General features: G+C 38.4%; 1 protein-coding gene and 2 non-coding genes across 3 annotated transcripts; all 3 read right to left on the bottom strand.

Annotated features, from left to right (window-relative positions):
• Positions 1-3587: 3587 nt before the first annotated feature.
• Positions 3588-4115, bottom strand: LOC107633215 (uncharacterized). Its single transcript, XM_016336855.2, has one exon. The coding sequence runs from the start codon at positions 4113-4115 to the stop codon at positions 3588-3590; it is 528 nt and encodes a 175-aa protein (XP_016192341.2).
• Positions 4116-11875: 7760 nt separating this feature from the next.
• Positions 11876-11979, bottom strand: LOC148570913 (small nucleolar RNA R71). The gene has a single exon (XR_015908556.1). It is a non-coding gene; the product is annotated as a small nucleolar RNA R71 (small nucleolar RNA).
• Positions 11980-16633: 4654 nt separating this feature from the next.
• On the bottom strand, positions 16634-16741 carry LOC148570912 (small nucleolar RNA R71). Its single transcript, XR_015907908.1, has one exon. It is a non-coding gene; the product is annotated as a small nucleolar RNA R71 (small nucleolar RNA).
• Positions 16742-25693: the final 8952 nt, after the last annotated feature.

Raw genomic sequence — 25693 nt, 5'->3', positions numbered from 1 at the left:
AGTGAAAATGGTCCGGCTGCGCTGTCACCGCAAGGCTAATCATCTGTCGGTTTTCACTCATGTTGGAATAGGATCCATTGATCCTTTTGCGTCTGTCACTACGCCCAACACTCGCGAGTTTGAAGCTCGTCATAGTCATCCCTTCCCAGATCCTACTTGGAATACCACAGACAAGGTTTAGACTTTCCGGATCTCAAGAATGGCCGCCAATAATTCTAGCATGTACCACGAAGGTTCTAATCTTAGATTAGAAACCCAAGAGATATGCACTCAAGCTATTGCAGGTAGAACGGAGGTGGTTGTCAGACACGCGTTCATAGGTTAGAATGATGATAAGTGTCACGGATCATCACATTCATCAGGTTGAAGTGCGAGTAAATATCTTAGAATAGAAACAAGCGTGATTTAATGGAAAACAGTAGTAATTGCATTAATTCATCAAGACACAACAGAGCTCCTCACCCCCAACCATGGGGTTTAGAGACTCATGCCGTAGAAGATACAAAATTCAGATATGAAAATGTCATGAGGTCCATAGTAAGTCTCTAAAAGTTGTTTTTATACTAAACTAGTAGCTAGGGTTACAGAAAATAAGTAACTAAGTGCAGATAGTGCAGAAATCTACTTCGGGGCCCACTTGGTGTATGCTTGGGCTGAGCATTGAGCTTTACACGTGTAGAGGCTTCTCTTGGAGTTAAATGCCAGGTTGTAGCCTGTTTCTGGCGTTTAACTCTGGTTTGCAACCTATTTCTGGCGTTTAATGCCAGAAAAGGGTAAAGACTTGGCGTTAAACGCCAATTTGCGTCATCAAAACTTGGGCAAAGTATGGACTATTATATATTGCTGGAAAGCCCTGGATGTCTACTTTCCAAGGCAATTGAGAGCGCACCAGTTGGTCTTCTGTAGCTCCAGAAAATACATTTCAAGTGCAGGGAGGTCAGAATCCAACAACATCTGCAGTCCTTTTTCAGCCTCTGAATAAGATTTTTGCTCAGGTCCCTCAATTTCAGCCAGAAAATACCTGAAATCACAGAAAAATACACAAACTCATAGTAAAGTCTAGAAATATGAATTTTTAATAAAAACTAATAAAAATATACTAAAAAGTAATTAAAACATGCTGAAAACTACTTAAAAATAATGCTAAAAACCGTATAAATTATCCGCTCATCAGTCTCTAGGTTACAACATCCCCTTAGGCAGGGACGGATACAGAAATATTATTATGGGGGGGGCCAATAACATATATGATATTAAAAATTATGCAAAAAATTATATAATGTAAGATGTATTATAAAAATATATCGATAGAGAATATATTTTAAAGTACAAAAAATGTATGTACTTTTTACTAACGAAGTGGTCGATTTTTCATATCATAAAATTTATCGATAATAGAATCTGTATCAAATTTTTCAACAAATTTCTTTTTAATATAATTAAAAGACAATTAGCGAAAAATTCATCTTTCATCTTGTTTCTGAGTTATTCTTCATAATATTCATAGTTGAAAAAGATCTCTTAGTTGTAGCAGTTGAAACAACGAGAATTAATACCAAATGAATCAAGAAGGACGATCACAAGAAGAAAAAGAATCCACTTTATGGGATTTGAAAAATTTTGTTTAATTAAAAAATATTAGTAATAATATCCTTTTCAGATTTTTTTAATATTGTTACTTATTTTTTAGATATTAGAAATCATTAATATTTAGGTTGGACTAAACTTTTATTTATACCAGACTAAATACTAAATACATTTAAAAAAATAAATTATACTTAATAACTTATTACTATTAATTTCTTTTTAAAAAAGTTGGTGGGGGCCGAGGCCTCCACTCGCCCCCCCTAAAGTTCGTCCCTGCCCTTAGGCACTAACTCTGTTACTTCTATAAAACCTCTTTATTCTTTGATCCTTGGTTAAAAAATTTTGCTTTTTCTTGCTAGAAACTTATTCTTTATTTGAAGCTTAGTGTTCTGTGTTGAGGCAACTCTTTATGGTAAGCTTTCAGTCAACACTCTCGACCCATTTGGCTCAAGGTGTTAGGTGATGAAGCACCCCTCAGACTTACTAACTCAAGTCTCTCCTCATCACATACACACTACAAGCACTTAGCTTACAATTTAACCTAGAGACATTGATGCCCAGTACCTCTTTGGGTCACTAAATACTTTGTAGTTAGGTTGCTCTTGATAATGGACTTTCGGTTGATAATCCCGAGTTAGTTAACCCAAGTTACTAAGTGTTAAAACACTCCTTAGAACCTAATCATCCAAGCAGATCCTAGTACAAAAGCACCATAGGCATGTATCTTAAGGGTCAAGCTATTGGTGCCTAGCTTATTCCTTGTTTCCTTCCCTTTTTATTTCCAACGTTAGTGCTGCCCGTTATTGGCCAAACCTTGCCACTAACATTGGATTTTCTTTCTTTCTTTTTTTTTCTTTCTTCTAAGGGTCTCTATTCACAATGGTCTCATATAAAGCAACTAAAAATTCATACTTAAGGGAGCATTCTATACCTTTCAACTTTATTGGTGATCTTACTAAGTGTTCAAGCATATACCACCACATAACCTTATGCTATCTTCTATAAAAAATGGACTATTACTCTTTTTCTTGTTTCATAATATTTTTCTTTTATTCAAGCAAGGGGAACAAAGCATACACTCAAGAAAGATGGAATGAAATAGACACTTAAGCTAACAAGCCAAAATGACAATAAAAGAAAGAAAACAGAATGTAAATGATTTAAACAAATGTAAACTAATCATCTGGGGTACACTTATACTTCCAATTAAAGCACTTCAAGCCAGAAACTCTTAATTAACAATACAACCTCTTGGTCTCTTCTTGCTTTCTCCTTGTCATCATTCTCCATTGCTTTTGTATTTTTCTTAATTTTCTTGGATGATGATGCATAGCTCCTCCAAGAGATGAAATTACTTTCTGCAAAGATGTTGGAAGTTGCTTGTTCCCCAAGCACTTGAGAGATAGTTAGCATGCATGTATGCTTGCAATTTTCTGAACTTAAGTTGGTGTGTGAACAGCAAACTTAGTTCTTTGCTTACTTCTGTATGCATTAGAGTGAATACATGCAAGAAACATGCTTTTACTAAAAAAAACAAACTATAAATTAGAAATTAGATGCCAAGAAATTTCCCTGCTCATTTGAAGTTAATGGCCAGTTATGACATTTGGCAGGTTGTGGTATGTTTCAATAAGATGTATGGTGGAACACCAAACTTAGCACCTCACCTTCACCCTTGAGTTGTTTACTCGTGGCCTTACTTTGGTGTGTAACACCAAACTTAACTCCTTGCAAAATAGGGAAATCTACTTAACTTTCTTATTGAAGCAGTAAGAGAAAAATCCTAAGAAAGTTACCTCTGGTTGGGTTGCCTCCCAACAAGCGCTTCTTTATCGTCATTAGCTTGACAAACTTCATTCTTGTTCAACTCAGCTCATGAATGCTCTCCTCCTTGTTCTAGGATCCTCCCAGGTAGTGTTTCACTCTGTGAGCATTTACTGTGAATGTATCTTTTGTAGCTTCATTCAATAGTTCAAGATTTCCATGTGGAAAGACCTTGGTCACCAGATAAGGTCAAGTTGATTTGGACTTGAGCTTACCAGGAAAAGTCTTGAGCCTGGAATTATACAATAACACTTGCTGCCCTGGTTCAAAATCTCTTTTTGCGATTTTCTTGTCATGCCATCTTTGGCCCTCTCCTGGTATATCTTCGCATTCTCATAGGCTTCCAGTCTGAACTCATCCAATTCATTGAGTTGCAACAGTCTTTTCTCTCCTACTGCTTGAGAGTCAAGATTGAGAAGCTTAGTAGCCCAAAAAGCCTTGTGTTCAAGCTCCACAGAGAGGTGGCAGGACTTTCCATAAATCAGCTGAGATGATGACCTCCTAATTGGGGTTTTGAATGCAGTTCTATATGCCCAAAGGGCATCATCCAACTTCCTTGCCCAATCTTTTCTTGTAACCCCAACCATCTTCTCTAGGATTCTCTTTAGCTCTCTATTTGCCAATTCAGCCTGGCCATTAGTTTGAGGATGGTATAGTGTGGCCACCTTATGATTTATCCCATATTTGTGTAGTAACTTATCCATCTATTTGTTACAAAAGTGGCTGCCACCATCATTAATAAGACCTCTAGGTACTCCATATCTGGTGAAAATGTGCTTCTTGAGAAACTAGAGAATAATTTGTGCATCACATGTGGTTATTGCTATGGCTTCCACCCATTTGGAAACATATTCTACTGCTACCAATATGTATTTGAATGAATACGATGGAGGAAAAAAGTCCCATGAAATTTATGCCCCCAGAGGTCAAATAGTTATATTTCCAAGATGAAGTTCTGAGGCATTTCATTCCTCTTTGTTAGCCCTCCTGCTCTTTGGCATTCATTACACTGGTTCACGAATTCCCTAGCATCTTTGAATATGGATGGCCAATAGAAGCCACTCTGAAGCACTTTAGCAGCTGTTCTTTCGGCACCAAAGTTTCCACCATAACCTAAACTATGGTAGTGCCACAGGATGTTTCTCATTTCACTTTCAGGAACACACCTTTTGATCATTCCATCTGGACATCTCTTAAATAAAAAGAGTTCATCCTACAAGAATTTCTTGGCTTCATTGTGTAACTTCTTCACTTGTTTCCTGGTGAAATCTTGGGGAATCCTTCTTCCCACCTTGTAGTTTGCAATATCAGCAAACCAAGGTGCTTGTTGGACTTGGAAGAGATGTTCATCTGGGAACTTCTCATTCACTGGTTGTGGTGCATCTTGGTTGAACTCTTGTGGTAACCTTAACAAATAGTCTGTAACTTGGTTCTCAATTCCTTTCCTATCCCTTATTTCAATGTCAAACTCTTGTAGCAACAACACCTACCTAATGAGCCTTGGCTTTGCATCCTGTTTAGACATGAGAAACTTGAGAGCAGCATGGTCAGTATATACTACAACTTTTGAACCAATCAAGTATTGTCTGAATTTATCAAATGCATATACAATTGCCAAGAGTTCTTTTTCTGTGGTAGTGTAGTTTTTCTTTGCCTCATTCAACTCCTTACTTGCATAGTATATGACATGATACAATTTGTCTTTCCTTTGTCCTAATACAGCACCAATCGCATCATTACTTACATCACACATGAGTTCAAAAGGAAGTCCCCATTCTGGAGGTGTGATGATTGGTGCTGTGGTGAGTTTGGTTTTCAAGGTTTCAAAAGCATGCTTGCAGTTATTATCAAAGATAAAAGGATTGTCAACCACTAGCAAATTGCTTAGTGGTTTAGCTATGTTTGAGAAATCTTTGATGAATCTCCTGTAAAACCCAGCATGTCCAAGGAAACTTCTCACTGCTTTCACATTGACTGGTATAGGAAGCTTTTCTATGATCTCTATCTGAGCCTGGTCAACTTCTATACCCTTGCTTGAAACCTTATGCCTAGGAACAATACCTTCTGGTACCATAAAATGACACTTTTTCCAGTTCAAGACTAAGTTTGTTTCTTGGCATCTTTTCAAGACAAGGGTTAGATTATGCAAGCAAGTGTCGAAATAATTACCAAAAGCCGAAAAATCATCCATAAAAACTGCTAAAAAATTTTCTACCATGTCATAAAATATGGAGAGCATACACCTTTGAAAGGTTACTGGGGCGTTGCACAACCCAAAAGGCATCCTCCGGTAGGCAAAGACTCCGAAAGGACAAGTGAAGGAAGTCTTTTCTTGGTCCTTGGGATCTACCACTATCTGATTGTATAGAATACCCATCCAAGAAGCAATAGTAAGCATGGCCAGCCAATCTTTCTAGCATCTGATCAATGAAGGGGAGAGGAAAGTGGTCATTCCTTGTGGCATCATTTAACCTTCTATAATCAATGCACATTCTCCACCCAGTCACTATCTTTGTAGGGATGAGCTCATTCCTCTCATTGAAGATGACAGTCATGCCTCCCTTCTTTGGTACCACCTGAACTGGACTCACCTAAGGGCTGTCAGAAATTGGGTATATAATTCCAGCATTCCATAACTTCATCACCTCCTTTTGAACTACCTCTTTCATGGTTAGATTAAGCCTCCTTTGAGGTTGTACCACTGGTCTTGAGTCCTCCTCTAGCAGGATTTTATGCAAGCAAATAGCAGGGTTTATACCCTTGATGTCATCAATTGTCCATCCTAAAGCGGTTTTGTGAATTTTCAACACTTCAATCAACTTTGCTTCATCTTGCGTACTCAAGGAGGAATTGATGATCACTAGAAGGGTGCCATTTCCACCAAGGAATGCATATTTGAGATGAGGAGGGAGAGGCTTCAGTTCTTGCTTTGGCACCTCCTCTGTCTTTCCTTCAAGAGAATTTTCAGTTACTTGTTCCTTTATGTCATCTTCATCTTGATCCTCTTCTATTTCTTCCTCTTGTTCTTTATGACTGCTTGTTTCAATCACTTCCTTCACCAAGTCTTCTATTATTTCCACCCTCATATGATTTTCTTTCTCAGGGGATATTACATTGCTTTAAAGACATCGATGATCATTTGCTCGTTATGCACCCTGAGAACCATTTCACATTTCTCTACATCAATGATGGCTCTTGCTGTGGCTAAGAAGGGTCGCCCCAAGATAATTGAGTTTTGTCCCTCTTCTTCCATGTCTAAGATTACAAAGTCAGTAGGAAAGATGAATTCTCCAACCTTCACCAATAAGTTTTTCACAACTCCATTAGGTATCTTGAGTGATTTACTAGCCATTTGAAGTGACATTCTCGTAAGTTTAACTTCATCTATTGCCAACTTCTTCATCATGGATAGTGGCATTAGATTGATGCTAGCACCCAGGTCACAGAGAGCTCTTTCTAATACTGTGTTGCCTATGGTGCATGATATGAGGAAACTCCCTGGTTCCTTAAGTTTTGGTGGAATGCCCCTTTGAATCACAGCACTACATTCCTGGGTCAGGATCACGGTTTCCTTTTCATTCCAACTTCTTTTCTTATTGATGAGCTCCTTGAGGAATTTTGCATAGAGGGGCATTTGTTCTAATGCCTCAGCAAGTGGAAGGTTGATCTCTAGCTTCTTGAAAATCTCCAAGAATTTGGGGAATTGTTGGTCCTTGATCTCTTTGTGCAGTCTCTGAGGGTATGGTAGACGAGGAACATATGGCTTCACCTCCTTTCTTTGCTCTTGTGGTTGTTCTTCTAATACTTTCTTGCCCTTCAGTGAAGTTTGTGGCTCATCCCTCTTCTTGGAATCCTCATTGTTATTCTTGTCAACCTCTACTTCTTTCTTGCTGTCATCTTTGTCATTCTCTAATGTCTTCTTACTCCTTAGTTGTATTGCCTTGCATTCTTCCTTGGGGTTAGGACCCATCACTTGGGAATATGTTGCTTGGTCTTTCAGCTGGCTGCTTAGACAATTGCCCAATTTGCCTTTTTAGATTCCTCATTGAAGCTTCATAATTCTTGTTGGTCATTTCTTGATTCTACATTAATTTCTCCATCATCATTTTCAAGTTGGAGATTCTTTGGGCTTCTTGATGCGGTTATGGTTGAGTGCGGGATGTTTATGGTTGATGAAAGTTATTGTGGTTATTTGGGGGGTTGTGTTGTGGATAGAAGGTGGATGGGGGAGGATTGTTTTGTGGTTTTCTATATGCATTTTTGTTAGTGGGATAGTGGTTTTGGTGGTTGATGAGCGGATAATTTATACCCTTTTTGGCATTATTTTACATAGTTTTTAGTATGTTTTAGTTAGTTTTTATTATATTTTTATTAGTTTTTATTAAAAATCACATTTCTGGACTTTACTATGAGTTTGTGTGTTTTTCTGTAATTTTAGGTATTTTGTGGCTGAAATTGAGGGACCTGAGCAAAAATCTGATTTAGAGGCTGAAAAAGGACTGCAGATGCTGTTGGATTCTGACCTCCTTGCACTCGAAGTGAATTTTCTGGAGCTACAGAAGCCCAATTGGCACGCTTTCAATTGCGTTGGAAGGTAGACATCTTGGGATTTCCAGCAATATATAATAGTCCATACTTTTCTCGATATTGGATGGCCCAAACTGGCATTCAAAGTCAGCCTAAAATTTCTGGTGTAAAATGCCCAAACTGGCACCAGAATTGGAGTTAAACGCCCAAACTGGCACCAAAGCTGGTGTTTAACTCCAGGAACATCCTAAGCACGAAAAAGTTTCAATGCTCAGCCCAAGCACACACCAAGTGGGCCCCGAAAGTGGATTTCTGCACTATCTGCACTTAGTTACTCATTTTCTGTAAACCCTAGGTTACTAGTTTAGTATAAAAACTACTTTTAGAGACTTATTTATCATCTATCTTGGTAATCTATCATACTTTTAGAGACCTCCATGGGAGGCTGGCCATTCGGCCATGCCTAACCCTCTTTTCACTTATGTATTTTCTACGGTGGAGTTTCTACACCCCATAGATTAAGGTGTGGAGCTCTGCTGTTCTTCATGAATTAATGCAAGTACTATTGTTTTTCCTTCAATTCACGCCTACTTCTTCTCCAAGATATACTCTTGTTCTTAATTCAGTTAAGTCAGAATGAAGGGGTGACCTGTGACAATCACCCACTATCTTCATTACTCGCTTAGCCAAGATCCGCGTGCCTGACAACCACAAGCGGTCTACATGATGTTCAACGTAGTCATTGGATGACAGCCAGAGTATATTCTCTTAGGTCTCTAATCAAGGATTCACATTGCCTCTCCTGACAACGGAGCATCTGAATCTGAGATTAGAACCTTTGTGGTATAGGCTAGAACCATTGGCAGTATTCCTTAGATCCGGAAAGTCTAAACCTTGTCAGTGGTATTCCGAGTAGGATCTGGGAAGGGATGACTGTGACGAGCTTCAAACTTGCGAATGTTGGGCGCAGTGACAGTGTGCAAAAGGACAATGGTCCTATTCCGACGCTAGTGGGAACCGACAGATGATTAGCCGTGTGGTAGCTGTACATGGTATTTTTCATCAGAGATGAGAAATTCGACAGTTGATTAGCCGTACAGATATCGTACATCGATTTGTTTTCATCCGAGAGGATCATACAGCTTGCCATGGAAGGAGGTAACGCATGGTTAGAAGAAGGCAACAGGAAAGCAGAGGTTCAGAAGCAACAAAGCATCTCCATACGCTTATCTGAAATTCCCACCAGTGAATTACATAAGTACCTCTATCTTATTTTATGTTTTATTTATCTTTTAATTATCAAAACCTCAAAACCATTTGAATCCGCCTGACTAAGATTTACAAAATGACCATAGCTTGCTTTAAGCCGACAGTCTCCGTGGGATCGACCCTTACTCACGTAAGGTTTATTACTTGGACAACCCAGTGCACTTGCTGGTTAGTTGCATCGGAGTTGTGAAAAGTGTGAATCACAATTTCGTGCACCACATTTTTGGCGCCGTTGCCGGGGATTGTTCGAGGTTGGACAACTGACGGTTCATCTTGTTTCTTAGATTAGGTAATTTTATTTCATTTTTATTTTCGAAAAATTCAAAAAATTTTTTTTATATATTTTATCTTGTTCTTCAGAATTTTTAAAGAATGAATTCTAGAGTTTCATTATGATCTGTTGAAGCCCGGCTGGCTGTCAAGCCATGTCTAATCTTTTGGACCGAGGCTTCCACTTATCATTGCAGAAGCCTTTTGATTCCCATCAATTTGGTTATTGTATGTAATGCTCTGCTGAAGCTTGGCTGACCATTTGGCCATGTCTAATCTTTTGGACCGACGCTTTCACATAAAGCTTGGCTGGCTATTAAGCCATGTCTAAATTTTTGGACTGAAGCTTTAGACTAACATTGCATGATTCCTGGAATTCTTATTTAAAATTTTGTATCTCTTTATTTTCTTTTCCTAATTAATTTTCAAAAAATACCAAAAAAATTAATAAAATCATAAAACCAAAAATATTTTGTGTTTTTTGTTTGAGTCTAGTGTCAAATTTTAAGTTTGGTGTCAATTGCATCTTTTTAATTTTTCTTAAAATTTTTGAAAACTCATGCATGGTGTTCTTCATGATCTTCAAGTTGTTCTTGATGATTGTCTTTGTTTGATCTTGTGATTTTCTTGTTTTGTGTTTGTTGTTGCTTTTCATATGCATTTTCAATTTGTTAGTGTCTCAACATTAAAAATTTCTAAGTTTGGTGTCTTGCATGTCTTTCTTTTCTTAAAAATTTTTAAAAAATAAGTTCTTGGTGTTCATCTTGACATTCAAAGTGTTCTCGGTGTTCATCTTGATATTCAAGGTGTTCTTGCATATTTTTCTTGTTTTGATTCATAATTTTTATGTCTTGTGTCATTTTTGTATTTTTCTCTCTCCTCATAAAAATTCAAAAAATCAAAAATATATCTTTCCCTTATTTCACTCATAAATTTCAAAATTTTGGATTGACTTAGTCAAAAATTTTTAAAATTTAGTTGTTTCTTATTAGTCAAGTCAAAATTTCAATTTAAAAATTTTATCTTTTCAAATCTTTTTCAAAAATAAAATCTTTTTCATTTTAATTTTATTTTCAAAAATTTTAAAAAAATTGATTTTCAAAATCTTTTTCTTATTTTTATTTTTATATTTTCGAAATTAATGCTAACAATTAATGTTTTGATTCAAAAAATTTTCAAGTTGTTACTTGCCTATTAAGAAAGGATCAATCTTTAAATTCTAGAATCATATCTTTTAGTTTCTTGTTAGTCAAGTAATCAACTTTAATTTTCAAAATCAAATCTTTTTTATTTCCTTTTCAAATCTTTTTTTAAAATAAATTTCAATCATATCTTTTTCAAAACTTAATCTCAAAATCTTTTCTAACTTCTTATCTTTTCAAAATTGATTTTCAAATCTTTTTCAATCAACTATTTGACTTTTTGCTTGGTTTACTAATTCTTATCTTTTTCAAAACTACCTAACTACTTTTCTCTCTCTAATTTTCGAAAACTCCTCACCACTTTTTCAAAATTCCTTTTAATTAACTAATTATTTTAATTTTTAATTTTATTTTATTCCTTTTAATAATTTCAAATTTTAACTAATAATTAAAATAAAAATAAAAATATTTTTCTTTTCTTTTTAATTTTTTTCGAAAACTCTCTCTCTCTCTCATCTCTTTCTATTTATTTTATTTATTTACTAACACTTCTCTTCTTATAATTCGAACACTCTCTCCCTCTCTGTGTTCCAATTCTTCATCTCTTCTCTATACATGATTCTTCTATTCTTCTCTTCTTCTACTCACATAAAAGAATCTCTATATTGTGACATAGAGGATTCCTCTTCTTTCTCTGTTCTCTTCTTTTTCATATGAGCAGGAACAAGGATAAGAACATTCTTGTTGAAGCTGATCCTGAACCTAAAAGGACTCTAAAGAGGAAGCTAAGAGAAGCTAAAGCACAACACTCTGAAGAGGACCTGACAGAAATTTTCGAAAAAGAAGAAGACATGGTAGCTAAAAATAACAACAATGGTGGAGATGCAAGGAAGATGCTTGGTGACTTTATAGCACCCTCTTCTGACTTCTATGGAAGGAGCATCTCAATTCCTGCAATTGGAGCAAACAACTTTGAGCTTAAGCCTCAATTAGTTTCTCTAATGCAGCAGAATTGCAAGTTTTATGGACTTCCATTGGAAGATCCTCATCAGTTTTTAGCTGAATTCTTGCAAATCTGTGACACTGTTAAGACCCATGGGGTTAATCCTGAGGTCTACAGACTTATACTTTTCCCTTTTGCTGTAAGAGACAGAGCTAGGACATGGTTGGACTCACAACCTAAAGAAAGCCTGAACTCTTGGGAAAAGTTGGTCAATGCTTTCTTGGCCAAATTCTTTCCACCTCAAAAGTTGAGCAAGCTTAGAGTGGAGGTCCAGACCTTCAGACAAAAGGAAGATGAATCCCTCTATGAAGCTTGGGAAAGATATAAGCAATTGATCAGAAGGTGTCCTTTTGGCATGCTTTCAGAATGGAGCATCATATGTATATTCTATGATGGTCTGTCTGAATTATCCAAGATGTCGTTAGACAACTCTGCTGGTGGATCTCTTCATCTGAAGAAGACGCCTGAAGAAGCCCAGGAACTCATTAAAATGGTTGCAAATAATCAGTTCATGTACACTTCTGAAAGAAATCTTGTGAATAATGGGACAACTCAGAAGAAAGGAGTTCTAGATATTGATACTCTGAATGCCATATTGGGTCAGAATAAAATATTGACTCAGCAAGTCAAAATGATATCTCAGAGTCTGACTGGAATGCAAGCTGCATCCGGCAGTACTAAGGAAGCCTCCTCTGAAGGAGAAGCCTATGACCCTGAGAATCCTGGAATGGAAGAAGTGAATTACATGGGAGATTCCTATAGAACCACTTACAATCCTTCATGGAGGAATCATCCTAATCTCTCATGGAAGGATCAACAAAAGCCTAATCAAGGCTTCAATAATAATGGTGGAAGAAACAGGTTTGGCAATAGCAAACCTTTTCCATCATCTTCTCAGCAACAGACAGATAATTCTAAGCAGAGCCACTCTGACTTAGCAACTGTAGTCTCTGATCTATCTAAGACCACTCTCAGTTTCATGACTAAAGCAAGGTCCTCCATTAGAAATTTGGAGGCACAGGTGGGTCAGCTGAGTAAAAGAGTTACTGAACTCCCTCCTAGTACTCTCCCAAGTAATATAGAAGAGAATCCAAAGAGAGAGTGCAAGGCCATCTACACGTCCAACATGGCCGAACCTGTAGAGGAGGGAAAGGCAGTGATTTCCAGTGAGGAAGACCTCAATGGACGTCCACTGGCCTCTAAGGAGTTCCATAATGAGGAATGATGAGCGGATAATTTATACGGTTATTGGCATTGTTTTTAGAATATTTTTAGTATATTTTAGTTAGTTTTTATTATGTTTTTATTAGTTTTTAAATAAAAATCACTCTTCTGGACTTTACTATGAGTTTGTGTATTTTTCTGTGATTTCAGGTATTTTCTGGCTGAAATTGAGGGACCTGAGCAAAAAACTGATTCAGAGGCTGAAAAAGGACTGCAGATGCTATTGGATTCTGACCTCCCTGCACTCAAAGTGGATTTTCTGGGGCTACAGAAGCCCAATTGGCGTGCTCTCAATTGCGTTGGAAAGTAGACATCCTGGGATTTCCAGCAAATATAATAGTCCATACTTTGCTCAAGATTTGATGGCCCAAACCGGCGTTCCAAGTCAGCTTAAGAATTCTGGCGTCAAAACGCCAGAACTGGCAAAGTATGCTCAGCCCAAACTGGCACAAAAGCTAGCGTTTAACTAAAGAAAAGTCTTTACACATGAAAGCTCCAATGCTCAGCCCAAGCACACACCAAGTGGGCCCGGAAGAAGATTTATGCATTAATTACTCATTTCTGTAACCCTAGGCTAATAGTTTTCTATAAATAGGACCTTTTGCTATTGTATTTTCATCTTTGGACGTTTAGTCCCTAGACCTTGGAGGCTGGCCATTCGGCCATGCTTACACCATTATCACTTTTGTATTTTCAAACGGTGGAGTTTCTACACACCATAGATTAAGGTGTGGAGCTCTGCTATTCTTCATGAATTAATACAAGTACTATTGTTTTTCTATTCAACTCAAGTCTATTTCTTCTCCAAGATATTCATTCGCACCCAAGAACATGATGAATGTGATGATTATGTGACACTCATCACCATTCTCACCTATGAATGCGTGCCTGACAACCACTTCCGTTTTACATGCAAATAAGCTTGAATGTGTATCTCTTGGGTTTCTAATCTAAGATTGGAACCTTCGTGGTATAGGCTAGAATTATTGGCGGCCATTCCTGAGATTCGGAATGTCTAAACCTTGTCTGTGGTATTCTGAGTAGGATCTGGGAAGGGATGACTGTGACGAGCTTCAAACTCGCGATTGTTGGGCGTGTGACAGACGCAAAAGGATCAATGGATTCTATTCCAACATGATCGAGAACCGACAGATGATTAGCCGTGCAGTGACAGCGTGCGTAGAACATTTTCACTGAGAAGACGGGAAGTAGCCATTGACAATGGTGATGCCCAACATAAAGCTTGCCATGGAAAGGAGTATGAATGATTGGAAGAAGGCAATAGGAAAGCAGAGGTTCAAGAGGAACAAAGCATCTTCATACGCTTATCTGAAATTCCTACCAATGAATTACATAAGTATCTCTATCTTTATCTTATTTTATGTTTTATTCATTTTTTAATTATTCATTCTCCATAACCATTTGAATCCGCCTGACTGACATTTACAAGATGACCATAGCTTGCTTCAAGCCGAGAGTCTCCGTGGGATCGACTCTTACTCATGTAAGGTATTACTTGGACGACCCAGTGCACTTGCTGGTTAGTTGTGCGAAATTGTGACAAAGTGTGATTCACGTTTGAGAGCTCCAAGTTCTTTGGCGCCATTGTTGATGATCACAATTTTGTGCACCAAGTTTTTGGCACTGTTGCCGGGAATTGTTCGAGTTTGGACAACTAACGGTTCATCTTGTTTCTTAGATTACGTACTTTTTTTTTATTTTTCAGAATTTTTAAGAATGAATTCTAGAGTTTCAAGGTGATGTACTTATCATCACAAAAGCTGATTGATTCTCATCAATTTAGCTGCTGAATGTAATGTCCTGCTGAAGCTTGGCTAACCATGTCTAATCTTTTTAGACTGAAGCTTTAGACTAACATTGCATGATTCCTGGAATTTTTATTAAAAATTTTGAATCCCTTTATTTTCTTTTCCACTCAATTTTCGAAAAGTCACAAAAAAATTTTATAAAACCATAAAAATAAAAAATATTTTATGTTTCTTGTTTGAGTATAGTATCAATTTTTAAGTTTGGTGTCAATTGCATCTCTTTATTCTTCTTGCATTTTTCGAATATATGCATTTTGTTCTTCATTGATCTTCAAGTTGTTCTTGATGATTTCAGTGCTCTGATCTTTAATTTCTCTTATTTTGTGTGTTTTGTTGTTTCTCATATGCATTCTCAATTTGTTAGTGTCTCTTATATGAAAATTTTTAAGTTTGGTGTCCTGCATGCATTGTTTGTTTGATTTGAGTTTGCTAAGATTAGTTGTATTTTGATTGTTTCTCATCATTGAAAAATTCAAAAAAAATTTCAAAACTATGTCTTTTCAAGTCAATAACACAAAGAATTGAAGATTCATAACATTCAGCAGAGGAATTATACAGAAAAAGCTGGGGGTTCAAAACGCCCAGTGAAGAAGGAAAAATGGTGTTTAAATGCCAGCCAGGGTACCTGGCTGGGCATTTAATGCCCAAAAAGGTAGGATTTTGGGCGTTAAACGCCAGAATGGATGCCATTCTGGGTGTTTAATGCCAGAATGACACTAGAGGGAAGATTTTGTTTTTAATTCAAATCTTTTTCAAATTTTCATAATTTTTCAAAATCAAATCTTTTTCAAATCATATCTTTTCAATCATATCTCTTCAAAATCAATTTCTTTCCATTTTTTTATTATTTTCAAAAATCCTTGCTACTATTAATGATTTACTTCAAAATTTTCAAGTTGTTACTTGCTTATTAAAAAAGGATCAAATTTTAAATTTTAAGAATCATATCTTTTAATTTCTTGTTAGTCAAGTAATCAACTTTAATTTTAAAACTTTCTTTTTTAAAAAATTGATTTTCAATCATATCTTCTCAATCATATCTTTTCAATCACATCTTTTTCAAAATTAACTCTCAATCATATCTTTTTTATTTCTAATTTCAAAATCTTTTTCAAAAATCACTTAATTTCTTTCCCAATCTTAATTTTTGAAAATATCAATCAAATTTTCAAATTTCTTTTTATTATTTCAAAATCTTTTTAATATATTTTCGAAAATTCTTCCCCTCTTCTCACATCCTTCTATTTAAGGGACTAACACTCCTCCTCAAGGTGCAATTCGAACTCTATCCCTCTTGATAAGTTCGAATTCTCTTCTATCTACCTCCTCCTTCTATTCTTCTTTTCCTCTGACACCTCAAGGAATCTCTATACTGTGACATAGAGAATTCCCTACTTTCTTGTTCTCTTCTCTTTCATATGAGTTGGAGCAAAGATAAAGGCATACTTGTTCAAGCTGATCCTGAACCTGAAAGGACCTTGAAGAGAAAGCTAAGAGAAGCTAAAGCACAACTCTCTCCAGAGGGCCTAACAGAGCTTTTCAAAGAAGAAGAAGCCATGGCAGCCGAAAACAACAATGCCAACAATGCAAGGAAGGTGCTTGGTGACTTTACTGCACCTACTCCTGACTTCTATGGGAGAAGCATCTCAATCCCTGCCATTGGAGCAAACAACTTTGAGCTTAAGCCTCAATTAGTTTCTCTAATGCAACAGAATTGCAAGTTTCATGGACTTCCATTGGAAGATCCTCATCAGTTCTTAGCTGAATTCTTGCAAATCTGTGACACTGTCAAGACCAATGGGGTTGATCCTGAGGTCTACAGACTTATGCTCTTCCCTTTTGCTGTAAGAGACAAAGCTAGGACATGGTTGGACTCACAACCTAAAGAAAGCCTGAACTCTTGGGAAAAGCTAGTTAATGCCTTCTTGGCAAAGTTCTTTCCACCTCAAAAATTGAGTAAGCTTAGAGTGGAAGTCCAAACCTTCAGACAGAAGGAAGGTGAATCCCTCTATGAAGCTTGGGAAAGATACAAGCAATTGATCAAAAGGTGTCCTTCTAACATGCTTTCAGAATGGAGCATCATAGGTATCTTCTATGATGGTCTATTTGAACTGTCCAAAATGTCATTGGACAGCTCTGCTGGAGGATCTCTTCATCTGAAGAAGACGCCTGCAGAAGCTTAGGAACTCATTGAGATGTTTGCAAATAACCAATTCATGTACACTTCTGAAAGGAACCCTGTGAATAATGGGACAAATCAGAAGAAAGGAGTTCTTGAGATTGATACTCTGAATGCCATACTGGCTCAGAATAAAATATTGACTCAGCAAGTCAATATAATTTCTCAAAGTCTGTCTGGAACGCAAGCTGCACCAGGAAGTACTAAGGAAGCTTCCCCTAAAGGAGAAGCTTATGATCCTGAGAACCCAGCAATGGAAGAGGTGAATTACATGGGAGATTCCTATGGAAACACCTATAATCCTTCATGGAGAAATCATCCAAATCTCTCATGGAAGGACCAATAGAGGCCTCAACAAGGCTTCAATAACAATAATGGTAGAAGAAACAGGTTTAGCAATAGCAAGCCTTTTCCATCATCTTCTCAGCAACAGACAGAGGATTCTAAGCAGAGCCACTCTGACTTAGCAACCATAGTCTCTGATCTAATTAAAACCACTCAAAGTTTCATGACTGAAACAAGGTCCTCCATTAAAAATTTGGAGGCACAAGTGGGTCAGCTGAGTAAGAAAGTTACTGAACTCTCTCCTAGTACTCTCCCAAGCAATACAGAAGAGAATCCAAAGAGAGAGTGCAAGGCCATAAACACGTCTCACATGGCCGAACTTGGAGAGGAGGAAGAGGCAGTGATCTCCACTGAGAAAGACCTCAATGGACGTCCACTGAGGAAGACCTCAATGGACGTCCACTGGCCTCCATGGAATTCCCTCACGAGGAACCATGGGAATCTGAGGCTCACACTGAGACCATAGAGATTCCATTGAGTTTACTCCTGCCATTCATAAGCTCTGATGAGTATTCTTCCTCTGAAGAGGATGAAGATGTTACTGAAGAGCAAGTTGCTAAGTACCTTGGAGCAATCATGAAGCTAAATGCCAAGTTATTTGGTAATGAGACTTGGGAGAATGAACCTCCATTGCTCACTAAAGAACTGGATGACTTGACTAGGTAGAAATTACCTCTGAAGAGACAAGATCCTGGAAAGTTCTCAATACCTTGTACCATAGGCACCATGACCTTTGAGAAGGCTCTGTGTGACCTAGGGTCAAGCATAAACCTCATGCCTCTCTCTGTAATGGAGAAGCTAGGGATCATTGAGGTACAAGCTGCAAGAATCTCACTGGAAATGGCAGATAATTAAAAAAAACAGGCTTATGGACTTGTAGAGGATGTCTTGGTGAAGGTTGAAGCCACTACATCCTTGCTGATTTCATAATCCTAGAGACTGGGAAGTGTATGGATAAATCCATCATCCTTGGCAGACCCTTCCTAGCCACAGCAAAAGCTGTAATTGATATTGACAGAGGAGAATTGATCATTCAAGTGAATGAAGACTCCATTGTGTTTAAAGCTCAAGGATATTCCTCTGTAACCATGGAAGGGAAGCATGAAGAGCTTCTCTCAATACAGAGTCAAACAGAGCCCCCACAGTCAAACTCTAAGTTTGGTGTTGGGAGGCCACAACCAAACTTTAAGTTTGGTGTTGAACCCCCACATTCAAACTCTAAGTTTGGTGTTGGGAGGTTCCAACATTGCTCTGAACACCTGTAAGGCTCCATGAGAGCCCACTGTCAAGCCATTGACATTAAAGAAGCGCTTGTTGGGAGGCAACCCAATCTTTAATTATCTATGTTAAATTTCTATTTTCCTTTGTTATTTTATGTTTTTTGTAGGTTGATGATCATGTGAAGTCACAAAAACAATTGAAAAAGCGAAAACAGAAGGAAAAACAGTATTAAAAACAGAACACCCTGGAGGAGAAACTTACTGGCATTTAAACGCCAGTAAGGGTAGCAGAATGGGCGTTAAACGCCCAGTCTGGCACCATTCTGGGCATTTAACGCCAGAAATGGGCATCAGACTGGCGTTTAATGCCAGGAATAAGCAAGAAGCTGGTGTTAAACGCCAGAAATGGGCAGCAACCTGGCGTTTAACGCCAGGATTGGCAGAAAGGGGCATTTTTGCACGCCACTTGGTGCACGGATGAGATATCCTTGACACCTCAAGATCTGTGGACCCCACAGGATCCCCACCTACCCCAACTCTCTCTCTCTTCTTCACCCATTCACCAATCACCTCAATACCTCTTCCCCAAAAACCCCTCACCTATCAAATCCCGCCATTCTCTTCACTCCTTCATTTTCACACAACCTAAACACTACTTCTCCTCCTTGGCCGAAACACAAAGCCCCCTCCATCTCCTCTATTTCTTTTTCTTCTACTCTCTTCTTTCTTCTTTTGCTCGAGGATGAGCAAACCGTCTAAGTTTGGTGTGGTAAAAGCTAAAGCTTTTTGTTTTTCCATAACCATTTATGGCACCAAAGGCCGGAGAAACCTCTAGAAAGAGGAAAGGGAAGGCAAAAGCTTCTACCTTCGAGTCATGAGAGATGGAGAGATTCCTCTCAAGAGTGCATCAAGACCACTTCTATGCAGTTGTGGCCAAGAAGAAGGTGATCCCCGAGGTCCCTTTTAAGCTCAAAAAGGGCGAATATCTGGAGATCCGACATGAGATCCGAAGAAGAGGTTGGGAAGTTCTCACCAACCACATTCAACAAGTCGGGATCTTAATAGTTCAAGAGTTTTATGCCAATGCATGGATCACCAAGAACCATGATCAAAGTGTGAACCCGGACCCTAAGAATTGGCTTACAATGGTTCGGGGGAAATACTTAGATTTCAGTCTGGAAAATATAAGGTTGGCATTTAACTTGCCCATGATGCAAGGAGAAGCACACCCATACACTAAAAGGGTCAACTTTGATCAAAAGTTGGACCAAGTCCTCATGGACATCTGTGAAGAGGGCGCCCAATGGAAGAGAGATTCAAGAGGGAAGCCGGTTCAACTAAGAACGCATGACCTCAAGCTCGTGGCTAGGAGATGGTTGGAGTTCATCCAACGCTCAGTCATTCCCACTAGCAACCGGTCTGAAGTTATTATAGACCGGGCTATCATGATTCATAGCATCATGATTAGAGAGAAAGTAGAAGTTCATGAGGTTATATCCCAAGAACTCTACCAGGTGGCGGACAAGTCCTCTACTTTGGCAAGGTTAGCCTTCCCTCATCTCATTTGTCACCTTTGCAATTCGGTTGGAATTGACATAGAGGGAGACATTCTCATTGATGAGGACAAGCCCATCACTAAGAAAAGAATGGAGCAAATAAGAGAACCTCACTAAGAGCATGAGGAATTTTCTCATCATGAAATCCCTGAGATGCCTCAAGGGATGCAATTTCCTCCACAAAACTATTGGGAGCAAATCAACACCTCCTTGGGAGAATTAAGTTCCAATTTGGGACAACTAAGGGTGGAGCACCAAGAGTATTCCATCCTCCTCCATGAAATTAGAGAAGACCAAAGAACCATGAGAGAGGAGCAACAAAGGAAAGGAAGAGACATTGAGGAGCTCAAGCACTCCATAAGATCTTCAAGAGGAAGAACAAGCCGCCATCACTAAGGTGGACCCGTTCTTTAATTTCCTTGTTCTTTATTTTTCTGTTTTTCAAATTTTTATGCTTATGTTTATCTATGTTTGTGTCTTTATTACATGATCATTAGTGTCTAAGTATCTATGCCTTAAAGCTATGAAAATGAATCCATCACCTTTCTTAAATGAAAAATGTTTTTAATTGAAAAAGAAAAAGAAGTGCATGAATTTCGAATTTTAAAACAGTTTAATTATTTTGATGTGGTGGCAATACTTTGTATTTTCTGAATGAATGCCTGAACAGTGCATATTTTTGATATTGTTGATTCATGAATGTTAAAATTGTTGGTTCTTGAAAGAATGATGGAAAAGGAGAAATGTTATTTGATAATCTGAAAAATAATAAAATTGATTCTTGAAGCAAGAAAAAGCAGTGAAAAGCTTGCACAAATATATATATATATATATATATATATATATATATATATATATATATGCGAAAAAAATGCGAAAAAAAGAGAAAGAAAGAAAAAGAAAAAGCAAGCAGAAAAAGCCAATGGCCCTTTAAACCAAAAGGCAAGGGTAAAATAAAAAGGATCCAAGGCTTTGAGCATCAGTGGATAGGAGGGCCCACAGGAATAAATTCCTGGCCTAAGCGGCTAAACCAAGCTGTCCCTAACCATGTGCTTGTGGCGTGAAGGTGTCAAGTGAAAACTTGAGACTAAGCAGTTAAAGTCGTGGTCCAAAGCAAAAAGAGTGTGCTTAAGAGCTCTGGACACCTCTAATTGGGGACTCTAGCAAAGCTGAGTCACAATCTGAAAAGGTTCACCCAGTTATGGGTCTGTGGCATTTATATATCCAGTGGTAATACTGGAAAACAAAATGCTTAGGGTCACAGCCAAGACTCATAAAGTAGCTGTGTTCAAGAATCAACATACTTAACTTGGAGAATCAATAACACTATCTGGATTCTGAGTTCCTATAGATGCCAATCATTCTGAACTTCAAGGGATAAAGTGAGATGCCAAAACTGTTCAGAAGCAAAAAGCTAAAAGCCCCGCTCATCTAATTAATACTGATCTTCGTAGATGTTTTTGGAATTCATTGTACGTTCTATTCTTTTTATCCTATATGATTTTCAGTTGCTTGGGGACAAGCAACAATTTAAGTTTGGTGTTGTGATGAATGGATAATTTATACTCTTGTTGGCATTGTTTTTAGTATGTTTTTAGTATATTTTAGTTAGTTTTTATTATGTTTTTATTAGTTTTTAAATAAAAATCACTCATCTGGACTTTACTATGAGTTTGTGTATTTTTCTGTGATTTCAGGTATTTTCTGGCTGAAATTGAGGGACCTGAGCAAAAATCTGATTCAGAGGCTGAAAAAGGATTGCAGATGCTGTTGGATTCTGACCTCCCTACACTCAAAGTGGATTTTCTGGAGCTACAGAGGCCCAATTGGCGCGCTCTCAATTGCATTGGAAAGTAGACATCCTGGGCTTTTCAGCAATATATAATAATCCATATGTTTCTCAAGATTTGATGGCCCAAACCGGCGTTCCAAGTTAGCTTAAGAATTCTGGCATCAAAACGCCAGAACTGGCACAAAAGCTGGAGTTAAACACCCAAACTGGCACAAAAGCTGGCGTTTAACTCCAAGAAAAGTCTCCACACATGAAAGCTTCAATGCTCAGCCCAAGCACACACCAAGTGGGCCCGGAAGAAGATTTATGCATTAATTACTCATTTCTGTAACCCTACGCTACTAGTTTTCTATAAATAGGACCTTTTGCTATTGTATTTTCATCTTTGGACGTTTAGTCCCTAGACCTTGGAGGCTGGCCATTCGGCCATGCTTACACCATTATCACTTTTGTATTTTCAAACGGTGGAGTTTCTACACACCATAGATTAAGGTGTGGAGCTCTGCTGTTCTTCATGAATTAATACAAGTACTATTGTTTTTCTATTCAACTCAAGTCTATTTCTTCTCCAAGATATTTATTCGCACCCAAGAACATGATGAATGTGATGATTATGTGACACTCATCACCATTCTCACCTATGAACGCATTCCTGACAACCACTTCCGTTCTACATGCAAACAAGCTTGAATGTGTATCTCTTAGGTTTCTAATCTAAGATTGGAACCTTCGTGGTATAGGCTAGAATTATTGGCGGCCATTCCTGAGATCTGGAACATCTAAACTTTGTCTGTGGTATTCTGAGTAGGATCTGGGAAGGGATGACTGTGACGAGCTTCAAACTCGCGATTGTTGGGCGTGTGACAGACGCAAAAGGATCAATGGATCCTATTCCAACATGATCGAGAACTGACAGATGATTAGCCATACGGTGACAGCGTGCGTAGAACATTTTTACTGAGAGGACGGGAAGTAGCCATTGACAACGGTGATGCCCAACATAAAGCTTGCCATGGAAAGGAGTATGAATGATCGGAAGAAGGCAATAGGAAAGCAGAGGTTCAAGAGGATCAAAGCATCTTCATACGCTTATCTAAAATTCCTACCAATGAATTACATAAATATCTCTATCTTTATCTTATTTTATGTTTTATTCATCTTTTAATTATCCATTCTCCATAAGCATTTGAATCCGCCTAACTGAGATTTATAAGATGACCATAGCTTGCTTCAAGCCGACAGTCTCCGTGGGATCGACTCTTACTCACGTAAGGTATTACTTGGACGACCCAGTGCACTTGCTGGTTAGTTGTGCGGAATTGTGACAAAGTGTGATTCACGTTTGAGAGCTCCAAGTCCTTTGGCGCCATTGTTGATGATCACAATTTCGTGCACCAAGGATCCAAAGGAATCTGAGGTTCATATAGAGACCATAGAGATTCTGCTGAATTTACTATTGCCATTCATGAGCTCTGATGAGTATTCTTCCTCTGAAGAGGATGAAGATATTGTTGAAGAGAAAGTTGCTCAGTATCTAAGAGCAATCATGAAGCTGAATGCCAAGTTATTTGGTAATGAAACTTGGGAGGATGAACCCCCATTGCTCATCAATGAACTGAATGATCTGGTTCAACTGAAATTACCTCAGAAGAAACAGGATCCTGGAAAGTTCTGAATACCTTGTACTATAGGCACCATGACCTTTGAGAAGGCTCTGTGTGACCTAGGGTCAGGGATAAACCTCATGCCCCTCTCTGTAATGGAGAAACTAGGGATCTTTGAGGTGCAAGCTGCAAGAAATCTCACTAGAGATGGCAGACAATTCAAGGAAACAGGCTTATGGACTTGTAGAGGATGTATTGGTGAAGGTTGAAGGCCTGTACATCCCTGCTAATTTCATAATCTTAGACACTGGGAAGGATGAGGATGAATTCATCATCCTAGGAAGACCCTTCCTAGCCACAGCAAAAGCTGTGATTGATGTGGACAGAGGAGAGCTGGTCTTTCAATTGAATGAGGACTACCTTGTGTTTAAGGCTCAAGGATCTTCTTCTGTAACCATGGAGAGGAAGCATGAAAAGCTTCTCTCAATACAGAGTCAAACAGAGCCCCACGCTCAACTTCTAAGTTTGGTGTTGGAAGGCCAACATTAAGCTCTGAATCTCTGTGAGCCTCTCTAAGAGCTCACTGTCAAGCTATTGACATTAAAGAAGCGCTTGTTGGGAGGCAACCCAATATTATTTAATTATATTTATATATTTGTTTTCTATTATTATTTTATGTTTTCTTTAGGTTGATGATCATGTGAAGCTACAGAAACAACTACAAAATTAAAGCGGAATCAAAAACAGCATTAAAAATAGCACTGGTGCACAAAATTGTGATCTCCAGGCTCGAACAAATCCTGTTAATGGCTCCAAAGCTTGGTGCTCTGATCTTAATTCATAATTGTCACAACTTCGATACAACTAACCAGCAAGAGCACTGGGTCGTCCAAGTAATACCTTACGTGAGTAAATGTCGAATCCCACGGAGATTGTTGGTATGAAGCAAGCTATGGTCACCTTGTAAATCTCAGTCAGGCGGATATAAAATAATTATGGAGTTTTCGAATAATAAATAAAAGAATAGGGATAGAGGTACTTATGTAAATCATTGGTAGGAATTTCAGATAAGCGAATAGAGATGCTTTTCGTTCCTCTGAACCTCTGCTTTCCTGCTATCTTCATCCAATCAGTCTTACTCCTTTCCATGGCTGGCTTTATGTGATACATCACCACTGTCAATGGCTACTTTCGGTCATCTCACGGGAAAATGATCCAATGCCCTGTCACGGCACGGCTAATCGTCTGGAGGCATCACCCTTGTCAATGGCTTCATCTTATCCTCTTAGTGAATAATATGCTCATGCACCCTGTCACGGCATGGCTATTCATCTGTCGGTTCTCGATCATGCTGGAATAGGATTTACTATCCTTTTGCGTCTGTCACTAATGCCCTGCAATCACGAGTTAGGAGCTCGTCACAGTCATTCAATCATTGAATCCTACTCGGAATACCACAGACAAGGTTTAGACCTTCCGGATTCTCTTGAATGCTGCCATCATTCTAGCTTACGCCACGAAGATTCTGGTTAGGAGATCTAAGAGATACTCATTCTAGCTTATTTCATGTAGAACAGAAGTGTTTGTCAGACACGCGTTCATAAGGGAGAAGGATGATGAGCGTCACACATAATCATCACCTTCATCACGTTCTTGGGTGCGAATGGATATCATAGAAGCGAAATAAGAAGAATTGAATAGAAAACAGTAGTACTTTGCATTAATCTTTGAGGGATAGCAGAGCTCCACACCTTAATCTATGGAGTGTAGAAACTCTACCGTTAAAAATACATAAGTGAAGGTCCAGGCATGGCCGAGATGGCCAGCACCCTAAAACGTGATCAAAGGATCATAAGGTAATCCCAAGATGCCTAATACAATAGTAAAAGGTCCTATTTATAATAAACTAGCTACTAGGGTTTACATGAGTAAGTAATTGATGTACAAATCCACTTCCGGGGCCCACTTGGTGTGTGCTTGGGGTTGGGCTTGAGTGTTACACGTGTAGAGGTCCTTTCTGGAGTTGAACGCCAGCTTTTGTGCCAGTTTGGGCGTTCAACTCTGATTTTGGCTCCTTTTCTAGCGCTGGACGCCAGATTTGGGTAGAAGGCTGGCGTTGAACGCCAATTTACGTCATCTATTCTTGGCCAAAGTATGGACTATTATGATGATTCTTGAACACAGCTTCCTTATGAGTCTTGGCCGTGGCCCTAAGCACTTTGTTTTCCAGTATTACCACCGGATATATAAATGCCACAGACACATAATTGGGTGAACCTTTTCAGATTGTGACTCAGCTTTGCTAAAGTCCCCAATTAGAGG

Source organism: Arachis ipaensis, chromosome B3, assembly GCF_059453495.1.
Source record: "Arachis ipaensis isolate K30076 ecotype BB chromosome B3, ASM5945349v1, whole genome shotgun sequence".
Taxonomy (NCBI): domain Eukaryota; kingdom Viridiplantae; phylum Streptophyta; class Magnoliopsida; order Fabales; family Fabaceae; genus Arachis; species Arachis ipaensis.
This window is presented reverse-complemented; position numbering and strand designations above follow the sequence as displayed.